Source organism: Apteryx mantelli, chromosome 4 (assembly GCF_036417845.1).
Source record: "Apteryx mantelli isolate bAptMan1 chromosome 4, bAptMan1.hap1, whole genome shotgun sequence".
Taxonomy (NCBI): domain Eukaryota; kingdom Metazoa; phylum Chordata; class Aves; order Apterygiformes; family Apterygidae; genus Apteryx; species Apteryx mantelli.
The window spans coordinates 37253524-37272785 of record NC_089981.1 but is presented as its reverse complement, the minus strand read 5'-3'; the positions used below and the strand labels follow the sequence as shown (position 1 = coordinate 37272785).

At 39.3% G+C, this 19262-nt stretch overlaps 1 protein-coding gene across 3 annotated transcripts in view; it reads left to right on the top strand.

Moving 5' to 3' along the window:
* Positions 1–12038: 12038 nt before the first annotated feature.
* PRMT3 (protein arginine methyltransferase 3) overlaps positions 12039–19262 on the top strand; it is a 68980-nt gene continuing 61756 nt past the window's right edge. For all 3 annotated transcript variants that reach the window (XM_067296248.1, XM_067296247.1, XM_067296246.1), the window contains exons 1-6: positions 12039–12116; positions 12324–12468; positions 13112–13194; positions 14597–14646; positions 15988–16090; positions 17760–17913. In XM_067296248.1, coding sequence (XP_067152349.1) covers positions 12080–12116; positions 12324–12468; positions 13112–13194; positions 14597–14646; positions 15988–16090; positions 17760–17913 — 572 coding nt within the window. In that variant the 5' untranslated portion in view covers positions 12039–12079. The remainder of the gene's footprint in view (positions 12117–12323; positions 12469–13111; positions 13195–14596; positions 14647–15987; positions 16091–17759; positions 17914–19262) is intronic.

Here is a 19262-nt window from a genome sequence, read left to right as displayed (position 1 = left end):
GCCTGAGATTGCTCTGTTGAAGACCATCTGCTTAATAAACGTTTGCATCCAAATTAGAACTGCACTGCCCCCCTGTGTTCACACAGAGAAGATTGTGTGTGAAAATAAAAAAAATACTCAGAGAAACATGTGCACGGTATAGAGGAAGCATCTATTTTTTTATGACGAATGTTAACAAAAAGAGAACAAAGTGATTCCTGTGCCCAACTACTTAGAAGGACATAGAATCCAATTAGCCCAGTCTGTCCAGGGCAAATTCTGCTCTCAGGTTCACTCACACCATGCAGAAAAAGCTGATAGTCAGATCTGCTTGCAGTGTTTTTTGTTTTCTGATTATGTTTTCTAATTATGCATTCATTGTCTAAACTTTTTGGAAGCTTTGCAAGATGATCTGCTTTTACAAGCAACAAATCCAGTCTTGCATAGACTTTAGGCATCCAGAGCATTTTATAGCTAGCTGGGCTCCAAAGCCATCACTGAAAATACATATTCAGTGCTAGAAGGCTCCTAATGCAGATTTGAGGTTGTCCAGTTGTACCTTGTGTCCATCCAGAATGCTGGGTTCAGCAAATTCAGAAATTTCTGAAAAGCAGATAATGTTCTCAGGCTGCAACCTCTGAGGACTGGAATATACAACACCAAGGCAGATGTCCATATGATCTTCATATTACAACTGCCAGAGCTGGTGATAGCCCATAGGGTTGAGCTGAAGCCCTCAGGTGGCATTCAGTGTGCTAGGTACAGCAACACCGAATGGCATGGGGGCATTCAAATGGCTTGGCAGAGTGGGGCAGGGACACGAAGGGTTGGGGAGAAGAGTCTGCCAGTGGGTTGTGGCTGGAGTGAGCTGGACTCCAGGGGCTGTGCCAGCAGCTCCCTCACCCCCAGGAGCGCTTGCAGGCGGGTGGGCGTCCGGTGCGGCAAGAGTGGTGAACTTTCTGCCCTCCCGCCTGTGTACAGGGCAGCTCCTTCTATCTGTTAGGTTAGAAATGAAATGGTTTCTGAGCTTCAGAAAAATGAGATCTAGAACAATCTTTTCATGAAAGGAGAGGAGTAAGAAAAGCAACTGTTTTTGAAATGACACCTGACACATTTAAAAGGAAATGGTGGTCTGCAAGAATGAGTATGGGAAAATCTATGTCAATACACAGAAGGTTGCTGCTTGCTATCTAGTGCCCTCTGTTGCTTTATACAAATCAGGGGTTCACTGGAGGGTCACACACTTTCTCATTTAAGTAGTTCAAGCTGCATATTAAGTAGGGCTCTCCTCCCACTTTTATGCCAGTATATTTTGGTAGTCTTTTTAAAATGATTTGAGCTTCTAGAAGACAAACAAAAACCAATATACAACAAAACTGAAAAAAAGAAAGCAGACAATAAAATCTGGAAACATGGAGAATAAGCACAGAAGTTTGTTCTGTGTTGCTGATAACGGACAAACAGGACAGCTGCTGGGGAGCCAGAGTTGGGATAAAAAAAATCAAAGTATTAGTCAAATAGAGTTGTACCAGGGTTTATAGTCAGGATAACATAAAAATGCTAATTCTCGTTCCATTGTTTTTTGAAGAAATGTGGAATCTGTCATGTTTTTGCAATCAGTTATTTTCTATGATACAAAAATGAAAATACTATTAATAGAAGAATTATTTGTATTCTGATATTTCTAAGCATGGAAGCTGAAAGTCAAAATAAGCCACTACTTTAAAGCCACTGAGATTCAATTTTAATTTTATTGAATTACTATATGCAGATGAATATGCTTGGGAATTATATTTACTGTTGGCTCAAATTCTACCCTGATCTGAATCTAGATTTGGTCTTGAACTTCTTTGAGTGTTATGTTGTTCAGTTTTAGGGTTTTAAAATTCAGGAGACAGAGCTTCAGCATACAAACGATATGGCCATTAAAGAGACCAGATCACATCTATTCACCACTCTGGCTAAGAAACAAAGATTTCTGATCAATTAATTGCCAAACTGAATAGCTGCCATCTCCACTGTGTTCTGAATGTTGCCAAAGAAACGAACCAGTGGTTGAAGAACTCAGGCAAAGCAATACATCTTCCTGGCCATGTAACTTGGACAACAACTGCTGAGCATCTGCCTCAGCTTCCATATGTATGACTTGGCTACCAGGGAAAAAGTTCCAATAAACACATTGGGTGATCCTAAATTTGTTCCAGTGTGAGGATCAATAAACACTAACCCTCAGTTTGAGGAGGCAGGTGACACTGGCACCAAGTGAAAGATTAGAGGAATTACTCTAAATTGTGACAATTTGTAATGATTCTTTGAGATTATTCCACTGGGACAGAACTTTGGAGCAGTAGCACTCAGCCTGACAGCAAGAAAGGTTATGTCTGCATTAGGAATCTGTTAGGAGCAGATCAGTAAACAGAAGCAAGAGATGCAGAAGCTCTTACATCTACATCACATTTAGTTCAAGAGGTGTATACTCCAGATCAGATTTCGTCTGGTCCCTTGGACTCACTGGCCTCACCACACTAGTGGTTTGAAGCTGTCTGAACATGCAGTCATTGGTGCAGACCCTTGTACCTGCTGTTGGAACGCATCTGGTGTGCATCTGGAGTGGAGTTTCTGCTTTAGTTTCTTCTCAGAAGTTGTTAGTATGTGTCCACCAAAATTGGTCTGCAGACCCAAACAACCCATCATAAGTGGAGATCATAGGGGATTCACTTCTAAATGGTAATGCTGCTCGAAAACAAAACATAATGCTTTGGTAGATGCAATCACCGCAGTCTTGATATCAAATCAAGGCCATAACCCAGCATTAAAATTGGTTAGACAAAATCTCTACTTGCAGACTTGTATCTTCTGCTTTCACAGGCAAATTCTTTATATATTAATGATAGAACTTTCTGCATTTATTAATTTTTCCTGTAGAAATCATTTCATTAAAAGCAAAACACTAAAGAACTTTTAAGTCAAGTATTCTGAGCAAGAACTGAACAACTATCTGTCCATGGTGTGTTAAAAGGGTAAATTAAAGAGTGTGGAGTTTTGTGCTGCTCTGGGTGGACTTCTTTCAATACCTGAGTTTCTGTAAACTGCTGCAGTCTGGCATGTGGGATATACCCAGCAGTGTCACAGTGCAGCAAGAACTCCGTCTTTCTGATTGTCAGTCCTTAGCACCTCTTTATGATGGTGATGGGTTTCTTATGGTGTTGTCAAAGAAAATATTTCAGATTTCACTCCCTATGTGTTTTAAAATGTTTACATAATCCTTAGAGAAGGTGAAGATATCAATGGGATTTTTTTCCTCATTATTACATAAAAATAATTTTATGAAACAACAGCAAACACTTCTTCTAAGTATCCAACAGTGCATACTACTGACAATAAAGTGTTTGCAGATGTAATTAAGATTTTTTTTTAAAGAACTATGTAATTTTTGCCATACAGAATAACCAGCTTGAGAATACACCGAAGCTTTGTAAAGACTTTGAGACAAAATGCATTTTGTTTTATGCTAGAATGCTTCAAGAGCAATACTGAGTTGTTAAAATCTTGAATCAGCAATCATTTTCCAAAGTTACCATCATTGGCCTTAGAAATCTGGGTTTTGAAGAGGGATCGTAAATTGTAAGTGCATGCCCGATGAGTATTAGTTCTAATATTGTTTCCTGTTGATTCTTATTGTTCAGAATACGACACTGGAAAATGTTCTTCAACATGTTAAAGCCTGTTTTTAACAATGGTAAACAGAACGTGGTCATGCACAGTAGCAAAAGAAAGGGTAACAAACAGAAAACCTCTGCTTCATTTGGCTTGGCGGAAGCTTACCTGTTCTTTTTAAAATTGTCTGAGAGGAAGCATCATATGCTAACATTGCCAGCCTTTTTGAAAATTATGAGTAGGTGTACTTCTTGGTCAATATGTCCAATCTTTTGACAAATACTTTTTAAGGGACAGATATTTCTCTGATCAGAAAAATTTGTCAGAAGAGTTAGACATGAGCCGATAAAAGACCTGAGATTATATAGAAGATACATTCAAAACAGATACTAAACAGTTTACTTGGCAGATATTTCAACATTAATCTCCAGGTGGATACCTTAACAATAACTGTGCCTAAATACTGAGGAGCACTTTTGGAAGTTGCTGATTTGAAATGTTGCCTGTGAAACATTACATTTATAATCTGTTTCAGAACTGGCACTCTGCTGCCAAGACTGATGACTTAGAAAATGTTTTATGTTTTACTACATATCCCAGAGAGCTATATCAGCTGAATTAACTTTTCCTTTTCTAGTTAATATGCAATCTGAGTATGTGAAAACCCTGCACAGAAAACATGTTTGTTTAGTCCATTCTGGTTTTTAGTTAACTCCTTCAATGTCAACAAGAACAAGACTAAACTTTTACTACAGTTACCTATCTTATACTGAAGAGTAAAGAGCTGTTTCAAGATTTGTTTCATGTGGTCTGTGTCCAAATATTGATGAGGTATTTTCTTGCCAACAAGTCTTTTTTTTTGGTTATCAGAGAGGGAGCACATTTTACAGCAGCAACAATTCAGCAGGGACCTGCAGAGAATAATCCAAACTTGCCAGACGAGCTTATTAGTCCTTGAAAGAAAGAGTTTGTTTCAAGAAGCTTCCTGCCCTCAGCATGTGTCCTTCATTAACATGTCTGCCTTGACCTGGTGATTTATACTCTGCTACATAAGTGACCTATTGTTTTATTATCAGCTATCATTATCAACATTACTAGGGTGAAGGCAGGCAAACAGAAGGCATACGTGAGGATGGGTATCTCCAACAGGAAGCGTGTTTGTAATGCTGCTCCCCTTGTGCCTCACAGAAGAAATATCCATGACCCAATACACAAACAAAGGGATCATCAGAGTGTACCAGGCGTGCCCAGGCTTTTTGTCTGTCTTGGACATGAATGGTACATCATTCAATAGTGCACCAGCTAGCTTTGTTAGCATTTTATATATTGTAAATCAAAGAAGCTTACTTCTCTCTTTCTCTTGCTACTTATTCTGCCAGCCCACAGACTAAGCAAGAATTTACCATATCGCTGTAAAAGAAAAGGGAAGGCTCAGAAACTTTCTTATTCTTAAATTTCAGACTGATCAGCAAGTCTGTTGAGGGTTTGGTGCCATAGGTTTGATCATGTTTAAACTGTAAAACTTTTACATTTGTAGATGTCTTGTTAAAGGCAACATTAAAGACAACAGACCTCTTTTGCTTTTGTGGCTCTGCTTCCCAACTACAATGTCCCAAATCAGAGAGGGAGGGTTGGGAGAGGAGGAGAAAACCCATCTGAAATTTAGCAGCTTAAAAAAACCCGAATGTTTATAATCAGCTTGAGAGCTCAGTGGATTTGTGAAATCGTTTGGGATTAACAGGCTATTGATTGCTAATAAAACAATATTTAGCTTTGTCTGATGAACAGCAATGGAAAAAGGTGTGGGCACCTTGTCAAACAAGACCCATTGAGGATGGATGATGGGTTAAGTGTGGGGGTCTGAGTGGCAGCGTGGGTGCCCGTTCTTCAAGGAGAACTTGTCAGTTGTTAGTAAGGCTGGTGAAAGGAAGGACGCCAGCGCTTGATGGCTGGGGTAGTATTGATGCAAGTTAGCTGACTAATCAGATTGAAAAAGTCCCATGGTATTTATGTCACTTTAATTTTCATCAAACAATTGGAGACGACAGCACTCTATTAAGACGAGGTTGATCCAGAACTAAAGCTAAATAAATTAGGGTCTCAGTTTAATCAAATTATCCCTCTACTAGCCTTGGATTAACTGAGGGAGACAGCGTCGGTCTAGGCACTTTTGATTGGCTGATTTTTTTTTTTTTTTAAAGAAGCTGGTACAAAGAATGGGAGATTTAACACACATAGCTACCTCATAATACCTCAAACAAGCACCTTTTAAAAAAAAGTGGAAATTAATATTTATCAGGAGAATTTGCAGTTTTACTGAAGGGTATTTCCATTTTTCTGTTAGTTTTGTTCAGTGAAATGAACTGAAAAAGAGGCAAAAATCTCTCAACAGAAGAGCTAAAACAAGAAAACTTGGAACAAGCTGGCACAAAAATCTAAGTAGTAGCCTAATGCTACTGAGTGACTTCTTATTTGATTCAGAATAGTTAGTTTTGTTTACCTGCTTTGAAGATCTGATTGCACATTCACATTTTGCTATTACTTACTTACATTTATTTGTGCAGGGTTAAGTAGTGCTTCTTCATGCTTTCTGCATTCTTTAGATCTCTGGGAAAAGCCTAGATCATCCCCAAGAAAACAATTTTCCCAAACTGTCTAGTACCTTCTCCTGCAAAGTGTTTTCAGTAAAAGTTTACAGCAGGAGATATTTACCATCTTTTCAATAATAACAGCATGAAGAAGTCCCACATTTGTAGATCCTCTACAAAGATTTAACTGAACTGTTGCAATAAATCTTTTATCACTTTTATTCCCAACCTGTGAGTTCTTAAAATCATTGCCTAAGTTTTGCTGTTTTTCTAGCTAGAGAAACAGAAGTAAAACAGCATATATTCTTTGCTGGAACCAACTAATTGAATTCAGCCTAGTTTAGCGATTTATTTTTTAAAAGCACAATGTGATGGATGTTCCTTTCCATCCTTGTCTGAAATGTAAAAATTGTTTTGAAGAAAAGCAGTGTCAATGGATCTGGTTCCATGCCTGATTCTACTTTTTCTTTTCTTCTTCTTCTTCTTCTTCTTCTTCTTCTTCTCTGACTTCTCCTAACTTGCTTTTGTCCATTCATGATCATCAGCATGTTCCTCATTCTACTAGGACAGCCACAAATTAGGGAGAGTGGGACGGAACAGAGAAAAACTTGTCTTTTTTAACAGCCACCAAAATGGACAGAATGGTCTGAGTTGCAATCTAACACACACTAAAGATCAATCACTTATACTGCATGTGTAAAAAGACCTGAAAAATATGACTGTTTTATGTCCTCCTCTATTATTCTGTAATCTACAAAATTTCACACTCTTCCTCTACTTGCATCTCAGTTCTGCTCTTCGAGACACCCTTATCAAACCTTGAAAATCTAGGCACTAAGCATCTAGTTCCGGCTTTAGATTCCTTAAATATCTGTGCAAATTTGTAGTAATGCTCCTTCCATCTACGATTTCTAAATTATTCTTTAGGTATGATATTGCTGTTTAGGTCTTCAAATAATTTGATCCTATTTTTTGGCACAGATAAAGTTTCCACTGTCTTCAGAGTTACCCCTGATGAATATAGATGAGAGCTGGTTCTGATGAGCATGGTGTTTTCAGATGCTCAGCCCCTTACAACATGGGCTTTAGTTTAAAAGTGACTTTTCTAAGTATTTACATCCAGAGTTTGTCAAATGCTTAACATCCATCACTGCAACACTAAATATCTTGTAGATATTTAAAAAAACATTCTGTCCCAAAGAGTTGCTGTGGCGGGTTTTCTTTTTTGTTTGTTTTTAATATATAGGCCTAGTAGTTCCACTAGTTTGACCTGTTAATTCATGTAAACACCACAAAATGCCTGTCCACAGTTGTTTTTTACTGTGAATTAGTTGAAATAGTATTTTTTCATGGTAAAGACAAGGCCTCAGGTAAACACTATATTTTACTTCAGATAAGGATATGATTTCAGAAAGTGCCTCTTTTGTAGTTTATCTTAGTAATTATTTATTCTGAGTCCAAGTAGTTTCCCCTGTAGAAGCATAGGTATTAAAAGATAGAAAAGTCAGAATAAGTTACTTATGTATGGTGTCTCTGCAAACACTGATTTACCCCTAACATACCTGCTAGTAGCTTTGTCTGCATTTAGATTGTAGGGTGTGTGCTGTGGCAGTTGTGACAGGGGCTTGCCACAGCTGGCAGCAGCTGAGGGTGCAGGTAGAGGGGACAGCCAGGCCATTTCAGCTGCCAGCAGGTGCTGAAAAAGAAAAACCTGCACTCTGCTGCAACTGTGTACTTCCCTGTGCCGCCTCTGCAAGCAGGGGGAGAGGGTGGGTGGGTGAGTGAGTGCAAAAATGAGTAGTTTTCTGCCAATGCAGCATGATAAATCAGTGTTCGAAAGGGTCAGGTGGATGCTGGAGACAGCAGGACTCTCCCGCTTGGTAGCAAAGAGGTGTTAGATCATCTCTTCTGACCGTGCCTTGAGACAACTTTTAAGTATAAGGACAAAAGCTGTAATCTGAGTTACAGAAGAACCCAGTGAAAGATATAGAGAGGTCATTTGTATTTCCTTTACTTTTCTGATAGGTTGAGAAATGCAGCTTTTAATTTCAAAGCAGAGAAAATCAGGAAAGAATGATGAAAATGAGCCATATAACATACCAAGTCCCAGACTGGGTAAGGTAACCCTCACCCTAATTCCAGAGTGAGCTTTTGCAAAAGTCCCCTGCCAGCGCCCAGGCAAAAAATTTCTCACAGTGCAATCCTCTTTGCAGCCCACACTTTTCTTTGGCAGCTCCACTTCAGCTGCAGAACCAGGTTTGCTTTCTCTCTCAAGCCAAATCTTAAACCTACCTAATTTCAGGGTGAGCCTTACACAGGGCCCCATGAGCATTGCCCAGGCAAAAAATATCTCACAGACCAGTTCTCTTGGTTCATAATTAAGGGAAATATAGCCATCATTTTATTAAACTTTTAAAAAATGACTGAGCATGCTGACTGAGAAAGTAAATCTAGATTAGCAGTCCTGCTTTCAGTATCACTATTTTTTCCTGATGATAGGAATAAAAAATAGCTTTTTATTACTCACTATATTAGAGTTTGTTCCCTCTATATATTAACTAGCACTTAAATTTTCTGATTTGTTTCATTTAAATTTTTTCATGCTCAATTATTTTAACAGAGTTGAAATTCATCCTTCAGCTGAGAGCTAATAAAAGTGTATGCAGATCAGTGGCATTCATGATGTTTTACTTGCACTGATGCCACTCTAAAACCTGAGGTGTTTGTAGCTATTTCTGTTGCATCTCTCACTGCTGCAGCTATGCTTTTCATGGCTGTGTAATGTTGGAAAGTGACAGCTTTGTGAGAACCTCCTCATTGCTAGACACCGTAAAGACATCATGAAAAAGCCAATCTCTGCTTGTAGATCAGAGATTGCTTGCTACAAAGAGTTTGCTTTATTAATTTAATAAAAAAATACAACAAACTGGGATGGGAGAACTGAACACAAGAAAATAATTGCCATCATGCTCTGTGGGTTCAGGAGTGTCATTCTTAGCACAGGCATGTAGCAAGCTGGGTTTAGTATCTAAGGCATATAATGTAAAAATTCAGATGGTTTGGGCTTTTTAGGTGAAAATGGTTTTGTCAAAATTGTATTCAGTCTTGAGCTTCATGGTTCTGTGTAGTTTTCCTTGTTCTGTTAGAGATCTCGGGGGTTTAAAACCGAAAAATATAACTCCAATTGCTACCATGTACTAGACCAAGGTGACTGACTGAGAAGCAATACGTTTTGCTGTCTATTGTTAATTCTTTTTAACTTTTTTCTCTCTTTCTTCTAATATATTTGACACAAGATAAAGAAATAGTTGTTTAATAATAGTTTGTTCAGAAATGTTTCATTTGTTGCCCATGCAATTTCTATTAACATACTTTATGCGCTTTTCAATAATGACGAACATTGTAGGGACAAAAGGGTGACGCAGGTAGAGGATAGAGTTACACATGCTTGGAAATCGAAATGAAACAAAGCCCACAAGTGATATGATGATACCATATTTTGTGTGCAAACACCCTTTAACAGCCTCCCCAGTGTTGTGTTTCTGGATCTGGAGGAAAGTTTGAAATGCAGTAAAAAAAATGTAAATATTTGAAGTTTCTTCCCCTTGGCCCAGATTATGAAACAGTAATCCCTTACATTGTAAATCTTGCTGTACCATGCAAATCCCCTTATAAGGATTATGAGATTGTAACAAAGATGATGATATTTCAAGAGGTACTGGTATAAGTTATAGACTTTTGCTGCAGGATTTAATACAGTCTTCACACAATGTTCTATACACTGATCCAAATGAACAGGTGCTGTACATTTATGGAGAATCTTAATTTATGCAATAATAAAAAAGAAGATTCAGTTACAAGGCTGTGTGGCATATTCAGTCTGTTATTCTCTGAGTGGACCGAACAATAGCAAAGAGTGTGCAATGGAGCAAAGACTATGCAATCAGTGACCCCTTGCCCCTTCAGTGGGGGAGAATTTCAGTATAGCACAAAGAAGCTGCTGTTTCTGCTTTTGCTGCTATCAGCCCAGGGACTATTTACAGAAGAGTGGCTGTTATATCTATTTCTGTGATCAGCTGCTTGAGCAAGAGTAGAGGAACAGTAGGTTTGGTTTATACCAAAGCATTGGTTTATACTACTAAGCAGCATTTGCAGAATCACCGTTACATTGTCATACCTGTGGAAGTTATTCTAATTGGACATTGAATTTAAAAACAAAACAGTAGATCAGATTAGGTCAAATTCCCTTTTTCAAACTTGTCATTCTGGTCATATCTAAAATCAGTTTCCATATTTAAATTTTTCATATCCCTTTGAGTTATATTGAGTTATACTGTATAACAATGCTTAATCTAGGCAAATCTAATCTGTATGTAAAAGCTGTCTTTGTTAGCTTTACTTTTGAGAAATAGGAGGATAGTGAAAAGGAAAATTAAGCTACATGGGACAGATTTACAAGTTTAGGTTAGAAATCAGGGATTGTAATCCAGACAAGGATATTCAGACTTTCAGGTTTCCTTCCTGCACTTTCCCTGCTTTTTCTCTTACTAATTGATTTAAATCTCAACACATTTATATTCAGTAAAGACCACTGAATTTGGACTCTTAAAAGTGAGACTAGGAAATAACAGTCAAATACTAACTAGCAATTGGTACCTCAGCTGATGCTGAGTGCTAAATGTCAGGGTTGAGTGCTGTTGTGGATTAAGCCCTTGTGAAATACATATAATGTAGAATAGCTTTTTACAACAAGTAAGATTGGACAGGAACAGGGAGGAAACTGCTGCTGTCTGCCTTAGCAAGCAGTGTGATACAGTAAGTGTAGTAAAACAGCTGGCACTGAAGACCAGTACCTAAATGCTTCAGGATTTTGACTTTGGGCTAGCTCTAGTTTGCTCCTGTGATCTGAGCTCTTGGCAGCGGTTTGTAGTCTTGGAGCAGTTTGGTAGTTTCATTTAAATCCATTTCATGTGTTGTGAGACCATGCTGTGAGGTGGCCCGAAGCATGGGAAGCGGGGAAGTTTGGCAGGCCAGCTTGAAAAGCATGCTCTGGATCTCCTGATCTGACCTGAAGTGCTTGTGTAGATGCACCCTGACTTTGCTAACTGAATAGAAGACAAAGGGATTTTCTCAATTTTTTGATTTAAAAATTACAAGGAGTTATTTAAAAAGTGACAGTAACTCTTTGCAAGGATGGATCATGAATTTTTATAATTCGGCATGCATTGATCTATGTACGATGCCTGAGGAGGCGCGGTTGCCTAACAGCAGCGATGAGGAGATGCGGGCGACTCCTTCAGTACGGCGCATTAGCAAACAGCTGTGTCCTGTTCCCCTACGACATGCAGTACAGCTACAGCATTTAGCCATCTGACTCAGAGCAGCGCTAGCAGGATGCACAGCATATGCCTGTTCCTGCAGTTAGTAGACATCGGACTCAGGTGAGATTCAAGGTGAAACAGTGATTTCCTAATTTGGGGGAATGATTTTCCCTCCCGGCCGGGCCGCCCGGCGCCCCCGCGCGGCCCCCACAAGATGGCGCCACCTGCGGTGAAGACGGGCCGCGCACGCCACGCTGGCACCGCCGGCGCTGGCGCGTTCCGAAGCCACACAGAAACAGCGACCGGGGCTCCCCAGCGTCCAGCGGGCCGTTTGGGGGGGCTCCCGGCAGCCGCCCTTCCCGTCCCCCCCGCCGCCGCCGCCGCCGCGCCGGAGGGCGCCGCCCGGGCCCGCCCCGCCGCGCGCTCCGCCCGCGCTGACGTAAGGGGGCGGGCGTCAGCCCGGAAGCGGCGTGCGGCCTTGTGGGTGCTGGAGGTGCACGTGGGGCGGCTGCGGGGCGCGCGCGCCGCGGGGCCATGGCTTCCGGGGCGGCGGCGGCTGCAGCTCCTGCAGGTGGGTGCCTGTGCGACGTCACCAGCGGCCCTTGCCCCGCCCGCGCGGGAGTCACCAGCGGCCCCGCCCGTCACCAACGGCCCCTGCCCCGCCCCCCACCAGCGGCCCCTGCGCGGCCCCCACGGGGGTCCCTGCGCGGCCCCGGGGGTACCTGGGCGCCTCCGCCCACCTCCTCCGTCACTAACGGTCCCTGCGTGGGCTCCGCAGGAACCGGCCGGCCGTCTGTGGAGGAGGAGGAGGAGGAGATGGAGATGCCCGAGCTGTCCGACGGTGAGGAGGCCTGGGAGGAGGAGGAGGAGGAGGAGGAGGGCGCCGCAGAGGGCCCGCAGACTCGCTGCCTCTTCTGCGACAGGTGAGGATGGCGGCAGGAGCCCTGATGGGCTCTTAATGCAAAAAATGTTTCCCAAATAATGCTCAAGTTCGGCCTGTAGAAGATGGGCCAGTTAGAAACTAACTAGTAGGTAGCTTGAAACAGTGTTCTGTGGCTTTTGCAATCTTTAGAACTGAAGGTCTGTTGAATCCAGACTAAAGGAGGGAGAAATGATGTGAAGAACAAGGAATTCCCCCTTCTTTCCCCTGAAGTAACATAGAAGTTTATCTCTCCATCTCTGTCATCTTTTCCTTTCATCAGTAAATAACAGAAGACATTTATTCTGATGCTGGCAAACAAATTTCCTATACATGTAGCTCTTATATTTGGGGCTTAGTCTTTACTCTAAAGTAACTTTTGGAAGTTACGAGGTTCCCAATACTGTGAAACAAAATTGATGTGTTTCTTTATTGCCTGTTGTTAGCAAAACATTTTGTAATAAAACTAAGGTTTCTTCGGGAGGTATAAAAATAAGCAAACACTTGTTCATTCTTTCTCAAAGGTAAAATGTTGTGCTGTGAACACCTTGCCTAGCAAGTCAGAGCAGAGCATATAAAAGTCATAGGAAAGTTACAGAATCTAAATACCACCATGTTAATACTGCTTGTTTAATAATTTTTTACAGATTGTTTAGTTCTGCTGAAGATGTATTCTTCCACTGTAAAATAGAACATCAGTTTAATGTTGGTGATGTGATCAGTAAGAATGGTAAATTCTTTTTGTGACTTTTTATCTTTTTTCTCACATGTATTGATATCTTGTTTAAAATAAATGATAAAGATGAGTTTGTTTTTAACTGCTTTTCTGGTTGTAGCTGATGAGTCCAAGATTGAAAAGACGAGCTATTCTAGAAAAATGCTTATCTTTATGCTGACCATCTCTTGTATATTACATGCTCTGATAAAATTCTCCGCTAGTGATAGAAACAGGAGTGGTCTCTGCTGGCTTGTGCTGAGTCCCTATTGCCTGCTAGATTTACCTGAGTCAGTCTAAGGCATACTGAGGTAAGAGCACATGGGCATAAATGAAGTCATGCTGTTTACCTGTTGTGTTGGGTTTTCCTGCCTAACTAGTGATACTAGTGTTTGGCTCAGCAGCTTAGCAGAGACCAGCGTGGATATATCTAACAAGATCTCAAGTATTTGCGCTGTACTGCTGGTGTTTTTAAAGGGGCTGTGCTTTCGTCCCCTCAGGTGAGCATAGGAAAGCCTACCTTCTAGCATCCATTTGATTTGTTCCTCGTGAAGTTTAAGGTTGGCTTCCGTTTGGAGCCAGCATATGTTTAGGCCGAGGTGGTAACTGAAGAAAGGTATGTATAGGAAGACATGTAAAGTGGGGAATGGCTTCGGAAGAATTAGCTATGAGCTTCAAATCCCAAACTTACTGCCTATAGAGGAAAACTGGAAAGTAGGGGAACAAGAGCTGGATAGGAGAAATACTATTTCAAGAGTGTGCTGTAAAAAGGAGAGAGAGATGAGGGGATGGGAAGTACACAAAGTGTTTAGAAAAATGTATATAAACTTGTAAAATCTGGTCTGTTTCCTATCTAAAATCCAATGGAAAATATTTTAAGGCTACATGGTAGCCACAGATTGGAGTACTAGTTGCTGTTCTTGGGAAAAGTACATAATTATATTTAAACTACTGTTATTCCTGAGCTAGGTGGCAGGTTTAAATCAATATTGCTGCGTATTCTTAATGAGTAGAATCAGTTTACTTTTTCATAAGCAGAAAGCTGAAAATATGAATGAAGAAGCACAACAGTGGAGCAATCGTTAAGGTTGCTAGTAGATGAATGTGCCTGTCCTGATGTAGAGTTGTTTGCCAAACAAAGGAGATTGTTGCTGATAAGCCAAGTTTGCATGTGTTCAGTTTTTAATTTGTGGCAAGTATATTTGTACTGAATGTGAAAATTTCATGGTTAGATCTAAAGAGAGAAAAATCAGAAAAATGTAGATGACAAATTAAGATTGGAAGACTGCACTAGATAGTGGTGTAAACCCCAAGGGGGAACTGGCCAATTGAACAACTAACTAACATTAACATTATTGTAAAATATGTGGATTTCCTGTGACATAAGATGCCTCTCTTTTTTTTTATTTCTTTCCAGGACTTGATTTTTATGGATACATTAAACTAATAAACTTTGTTAGATTGAAGGTAAGTGTCACATATTACTTATGATCTGTGTCTGCAGAATGAGAAATCCAAATGCTCTGCTTTAAATTTGCTTTTCTTTTTTTTAACATAACTGTATGAAATTCTATATTACACTTCTAAATATAAGAAATCGTGGAAACTTGTTTAAAGTAGTTATTGGTTGGTTTATTTAGAGGTGAGTATTTTAACTGTGAAAATATTTTAATTTTAAATGTATTTAATTAATGTAAGGTTTTATTGATTTCAAAAGAGAAGTTTCCAGACTTGCAAAAAGCCCACATTAGATAATGTCATGTAATTTTGTTAATTCATCTTGGCCTTTGACTTGCCCATCTGGCTCCAGCAATGGATTTACTTCTTGATAGCTGAAGTTTCTTAGCTCTTGTATGTGTGCTGGTACAGAAGAGTCTTCCCTGGGGATGTAAGCTGGACAGAACCCTACTGCATTGTTGGAAAGGATGATACCTGATCCCTTAGATGACACTAAAATCCCTTAGATGAACCTAAAATTTATCTCCAAGAATCAGAAGAGCCAACAGAGACTTACAGTTTTAAGTTAGGCCTAACTGCATCTTCCGTATGCTGCGGCTTTGAAGTATGTTCTTTTGCTGTTCCCTGAATGTTTAGGTTTAGGCTGAATAGCATCTTACACTATTAAGCCTTTTTTCCAGACTTAGTACTTAAATTTTCCAATAGTTGTTTAAGGCATAACTAATTAAACAAAATAATCATAGAATTGGAAACACCCAAATCCAGAATCTGACTCCTCCTCTTCCTAAAAAGTATTAACTGGCAGTATTCCGGTGGGACCAACTTTCAAAGTTGGTCCCTAACACACTGTTGTTTAAAAACTTTGCACGGTTAGGATCTTGGCCTTATTGATTATCTCTGTCATAAGCTATGGGTCTGATGCAGTCAAACACCTTAGTAAACTTGGTTCCTGATAGGAGTGTGATCCTAGAGGTGTAGACTTCAGTTTCTATGAGTCTGCTGTGCTTACTGCCTGAACTGAATTTCTTGATCCTGTAGCTTCTTGGGTGTCAACCCAGACTAGCTCATAGGTTTATTTTTTTGCTATTTTCTGGTCACCACGGTTTCGGTGTAAATATGATAATGTGAATACTTGTTGTCAGAGCCAGGATGGAAGCTAGAAGCTCATTTTTTACTCTTCTTGCTAGTCATGCAATGCAGAATAATACCTTTCTTAGCTTTTGCTACAAAAGTACTTTAGTAATGCCTCATTCATATTAATGGCTGGAAGAAAAGGTTTTTGCCTTTCTTGAATGAAGGGCTGATGACTTTAAAGAAATTTAGCATATATACTCTTATTCATCTGTCTAGAAACCAACTGTGGCATATTTGAATTCACTCAGCAGCCCACTGCCTTGGGAAGGAGAGGAATACTTGAAACCAGAGCTAGAAGATGATCTCCTACTTCAGTTTGGTAAAATAAGTACATTGCAATATGACTGCACTGTGTTATGGGGTATCAGCAGATTTCATGTCATACGATGCATTATCACTATTTATTTAATAGTGTTAGATACATGAGAAAGTCTGTGTACTAGCTGAAGTAATGATATTAAGTCACTCTTAAGTCACTCTTTGAAAGTTTTACCACACAATTGCACAGTAGCTTTTAATGGCTGATGTTTCTGTAGTCCTGTTTTATTATCTGTATTTGCTTAATGTAAATGGGATGTTCATAGTGGAGGTACTTAGCAGGTCAAAGAGGAACTCCATCCAAACTTTAGTTGAAGATTTTAGTTTGAACTTTTAAAGCATCTAAAAGAAGGTATTTAAAGTCAGATGCATTCATTCAAAAATAATATGCCATAAGGCAGTAGTAAATAATTTGGCTTGTTGAAAACATTTTCATCTTTTATAGAGGTTGTCTTTTGGCCCAACCAAGTATAACATTCCACTACAGTTGCATGGAAGAATTCTGTTTCTTTAATGGTTCTAATGATCTGTATAAACAACTTCAGGTTCTCTGTTGTGTTCATCAGAAGAGTTTGAAGTCTTGAGAGAATACAGTGTGACTTTAGTACTTATTTTTGCTGCCCATGATTCTCCCACTTTCTTCCTATTTGGCACTTGCTTGTGCATCCTTCCTTCATGTGAAGCATTAACATTTAGGAGTGGAATTTTCTCTTCTGTGCAGCCTGGAATGCAATTTTGCCCTTTTCTAAATAAGCCCTGCTGCATGATAGTACAGATAGACGTTGTTTGGTTACTGCAGGGATTTCATGTTTCACTGTGTCTGCTCCTATCTAAAGTGTACCCTTTGCCCAAGTTATAAATAGACAGTTTGAGGTGCTCGGTGCTTTCAGCTACTGTAGAAATTGCCAAGAATTATGGATGCTCTGAAAATCATATTCTAAGCATCAATGCTTTGTTTCAATCCTGTGGGCCAAGTAGCCTGTCTTCCATCATGAAAATGAATATTTTTATTTATTTATTTATTTATTTATTTAAATAAAGCCTTTTGCCTGACAAGCTAAAAGTAGCTTCTTACTTCATCCAAAAACGCAGTAGGGCTGTTTTCTTGTCCACTGGCATCTGTTGAAATCGCTAGCCAAATTTAGCAAGAGATGAACTGGACCTAGAGTTGAGTCCATGTTTTGCTAGTTAAAAGCAGTATTTCATCATAATTCTCTTCTGCTTAAGCTCTTTCAGGTTTTGTGTGTTCAGAAGCTTTGTAAGAGTCCAGGAAGCTGGTTTGAAAATCAAGAGTTACCATTTAATTATTAAGAAAGCTTGACATTTTTCTTCTTGCATTTTACAGTTAACATCTTTTTCAGCCTTGGAATAAGATACTGTACTTAGCTTAAGCTCACCCTAATATCTCACTCATCAATTGTTACAAAGAATAAACTAAGTTCTGGATTTATTTGTTTTGTTAACTTTGAACTCGCTTCTAGCATGCTTGCTTTTACTGAATAGTATTATGTTCTGCAGTTCGTTCTATCAAATTCAGTAGTTTGTTGTGAAACAGACTACATTGCAAAATGTCTAAAGACAGAAACAGCAAAAATGGGAATGTAATATACTTATGAGCTGCTGTGGAGCAACACTATCAACTGGCAGGTATTTTTGTTCCATTTCATCAGATATAGAAGATCTTTGTGAACCTGCAAATGTTTTGTGTTCTAATGAGTTAAATGATACCATGATGCTCCTTGAACAACTAAAACATGCGGAACACAGAGCAAAGCTTGCAGAAGCAGCCTTGGTTAGAGCACAGGATGATCTTCAAAAAATGAAGTAAGTGCTTGAAGCTATTTCAGTTGAGAGATTTTTAGATGAGATGAAATGTTCATGTTTAAAGACGGGTAGAAATTCAAAGAAGTGGTAGAATTTGACTAAAGAATAAAACCCTTGTGCTGTGTTGGAACTGTTGTTTCCATTTCTGTCTTGTAGATTCTTTGTAAACTTATAAAAACAGGCTTAGGAAAGCTAAATAAGCACATGGTCCAGAAACATGCTTTTTGTTTCGTGTTCTTTAGACCACTTCTTGCTTTCCAAACACTTCTCCATTACTTCTTTGAATTTGGGCTTAAATAATAAATAGACACTATAGAGAAGAAAGTGGTATCAGCAGATTAAATACAGGACTCTAAACACTGTGGGAGATGACTTTAAACATGTGAAAAGCTTGTTCATGTTTATTTCTTTCAATTTGTTGCTAGTAGCAGAATCCAATTCCAGTTTGGAGAAACCCTCAATGAAATTAATAAACTGTCTTTTTATTTACTGTTGCTTTCAGTTTCAAGTGTAGATTCTCTTAGTAAGAATCTTCAGTGCATTAAAGGCATGAACATGTAAGAATCCCAATAGCTGTACATGCTACTGCTAAACCTTGATGTCTTCAAAAGAAGGATTAATGATGTTCATGCATAAAGGGAAGTTTAAACTTTTGGAGGATCACATGGCATGAAGTCCTTTCCAAACACGTCGTTTCATGATTATAGCCCCAGCAATCGGACACTGAAAAATTATATTTAATAAACTTGGAAAAATAAGTTTTGTGTTCTTTTGTTGGAAGATAAAGCTGCAAAAACCTTATTTTGTAAATTCTGAGAGTCCATTCTATGTTTTGAGAATACATACTTGTTATTAGTAAGTAGGTATCCCAAACTCTAAAGTCATGTATTTGTGCAAATTCTGACAGCTGTGAGCAATTATAAATGTCAAGAAGGACAGTTTTGTCTTAAGCTAGGCTTAATTCTTGAAAGTCCAACTTTACAGCATATAGTACTGTTCTGATACCTTTATGTCTACCTTATGCATTAATTCATCGTCACCAAACAATAAGAATGAGAGAAATTTGCTGCCCTACTGGGTAACCTGTTTTTTTTTTCCCTGTATGTTGCCTGTCTTAATCTTGTACCCATTGCATTAAAAAACAGACAAACAAACAAAAAACCCCAACCTTTTCAAGTCATTGGTTGCAATTTCTTCTCAGCTCTCTAAGCTTCTGTCAAGCTTATATATATATCTTTTTGAGGTTAGTTTACCAAATTATCTAGCTGCTGTAACAGGGAGCCTTTAATTGTCCTTTGTCAGCACAGGCTCCTAAATCCAGCAGAGATGGGCTGGCAGCAAAAATAGTT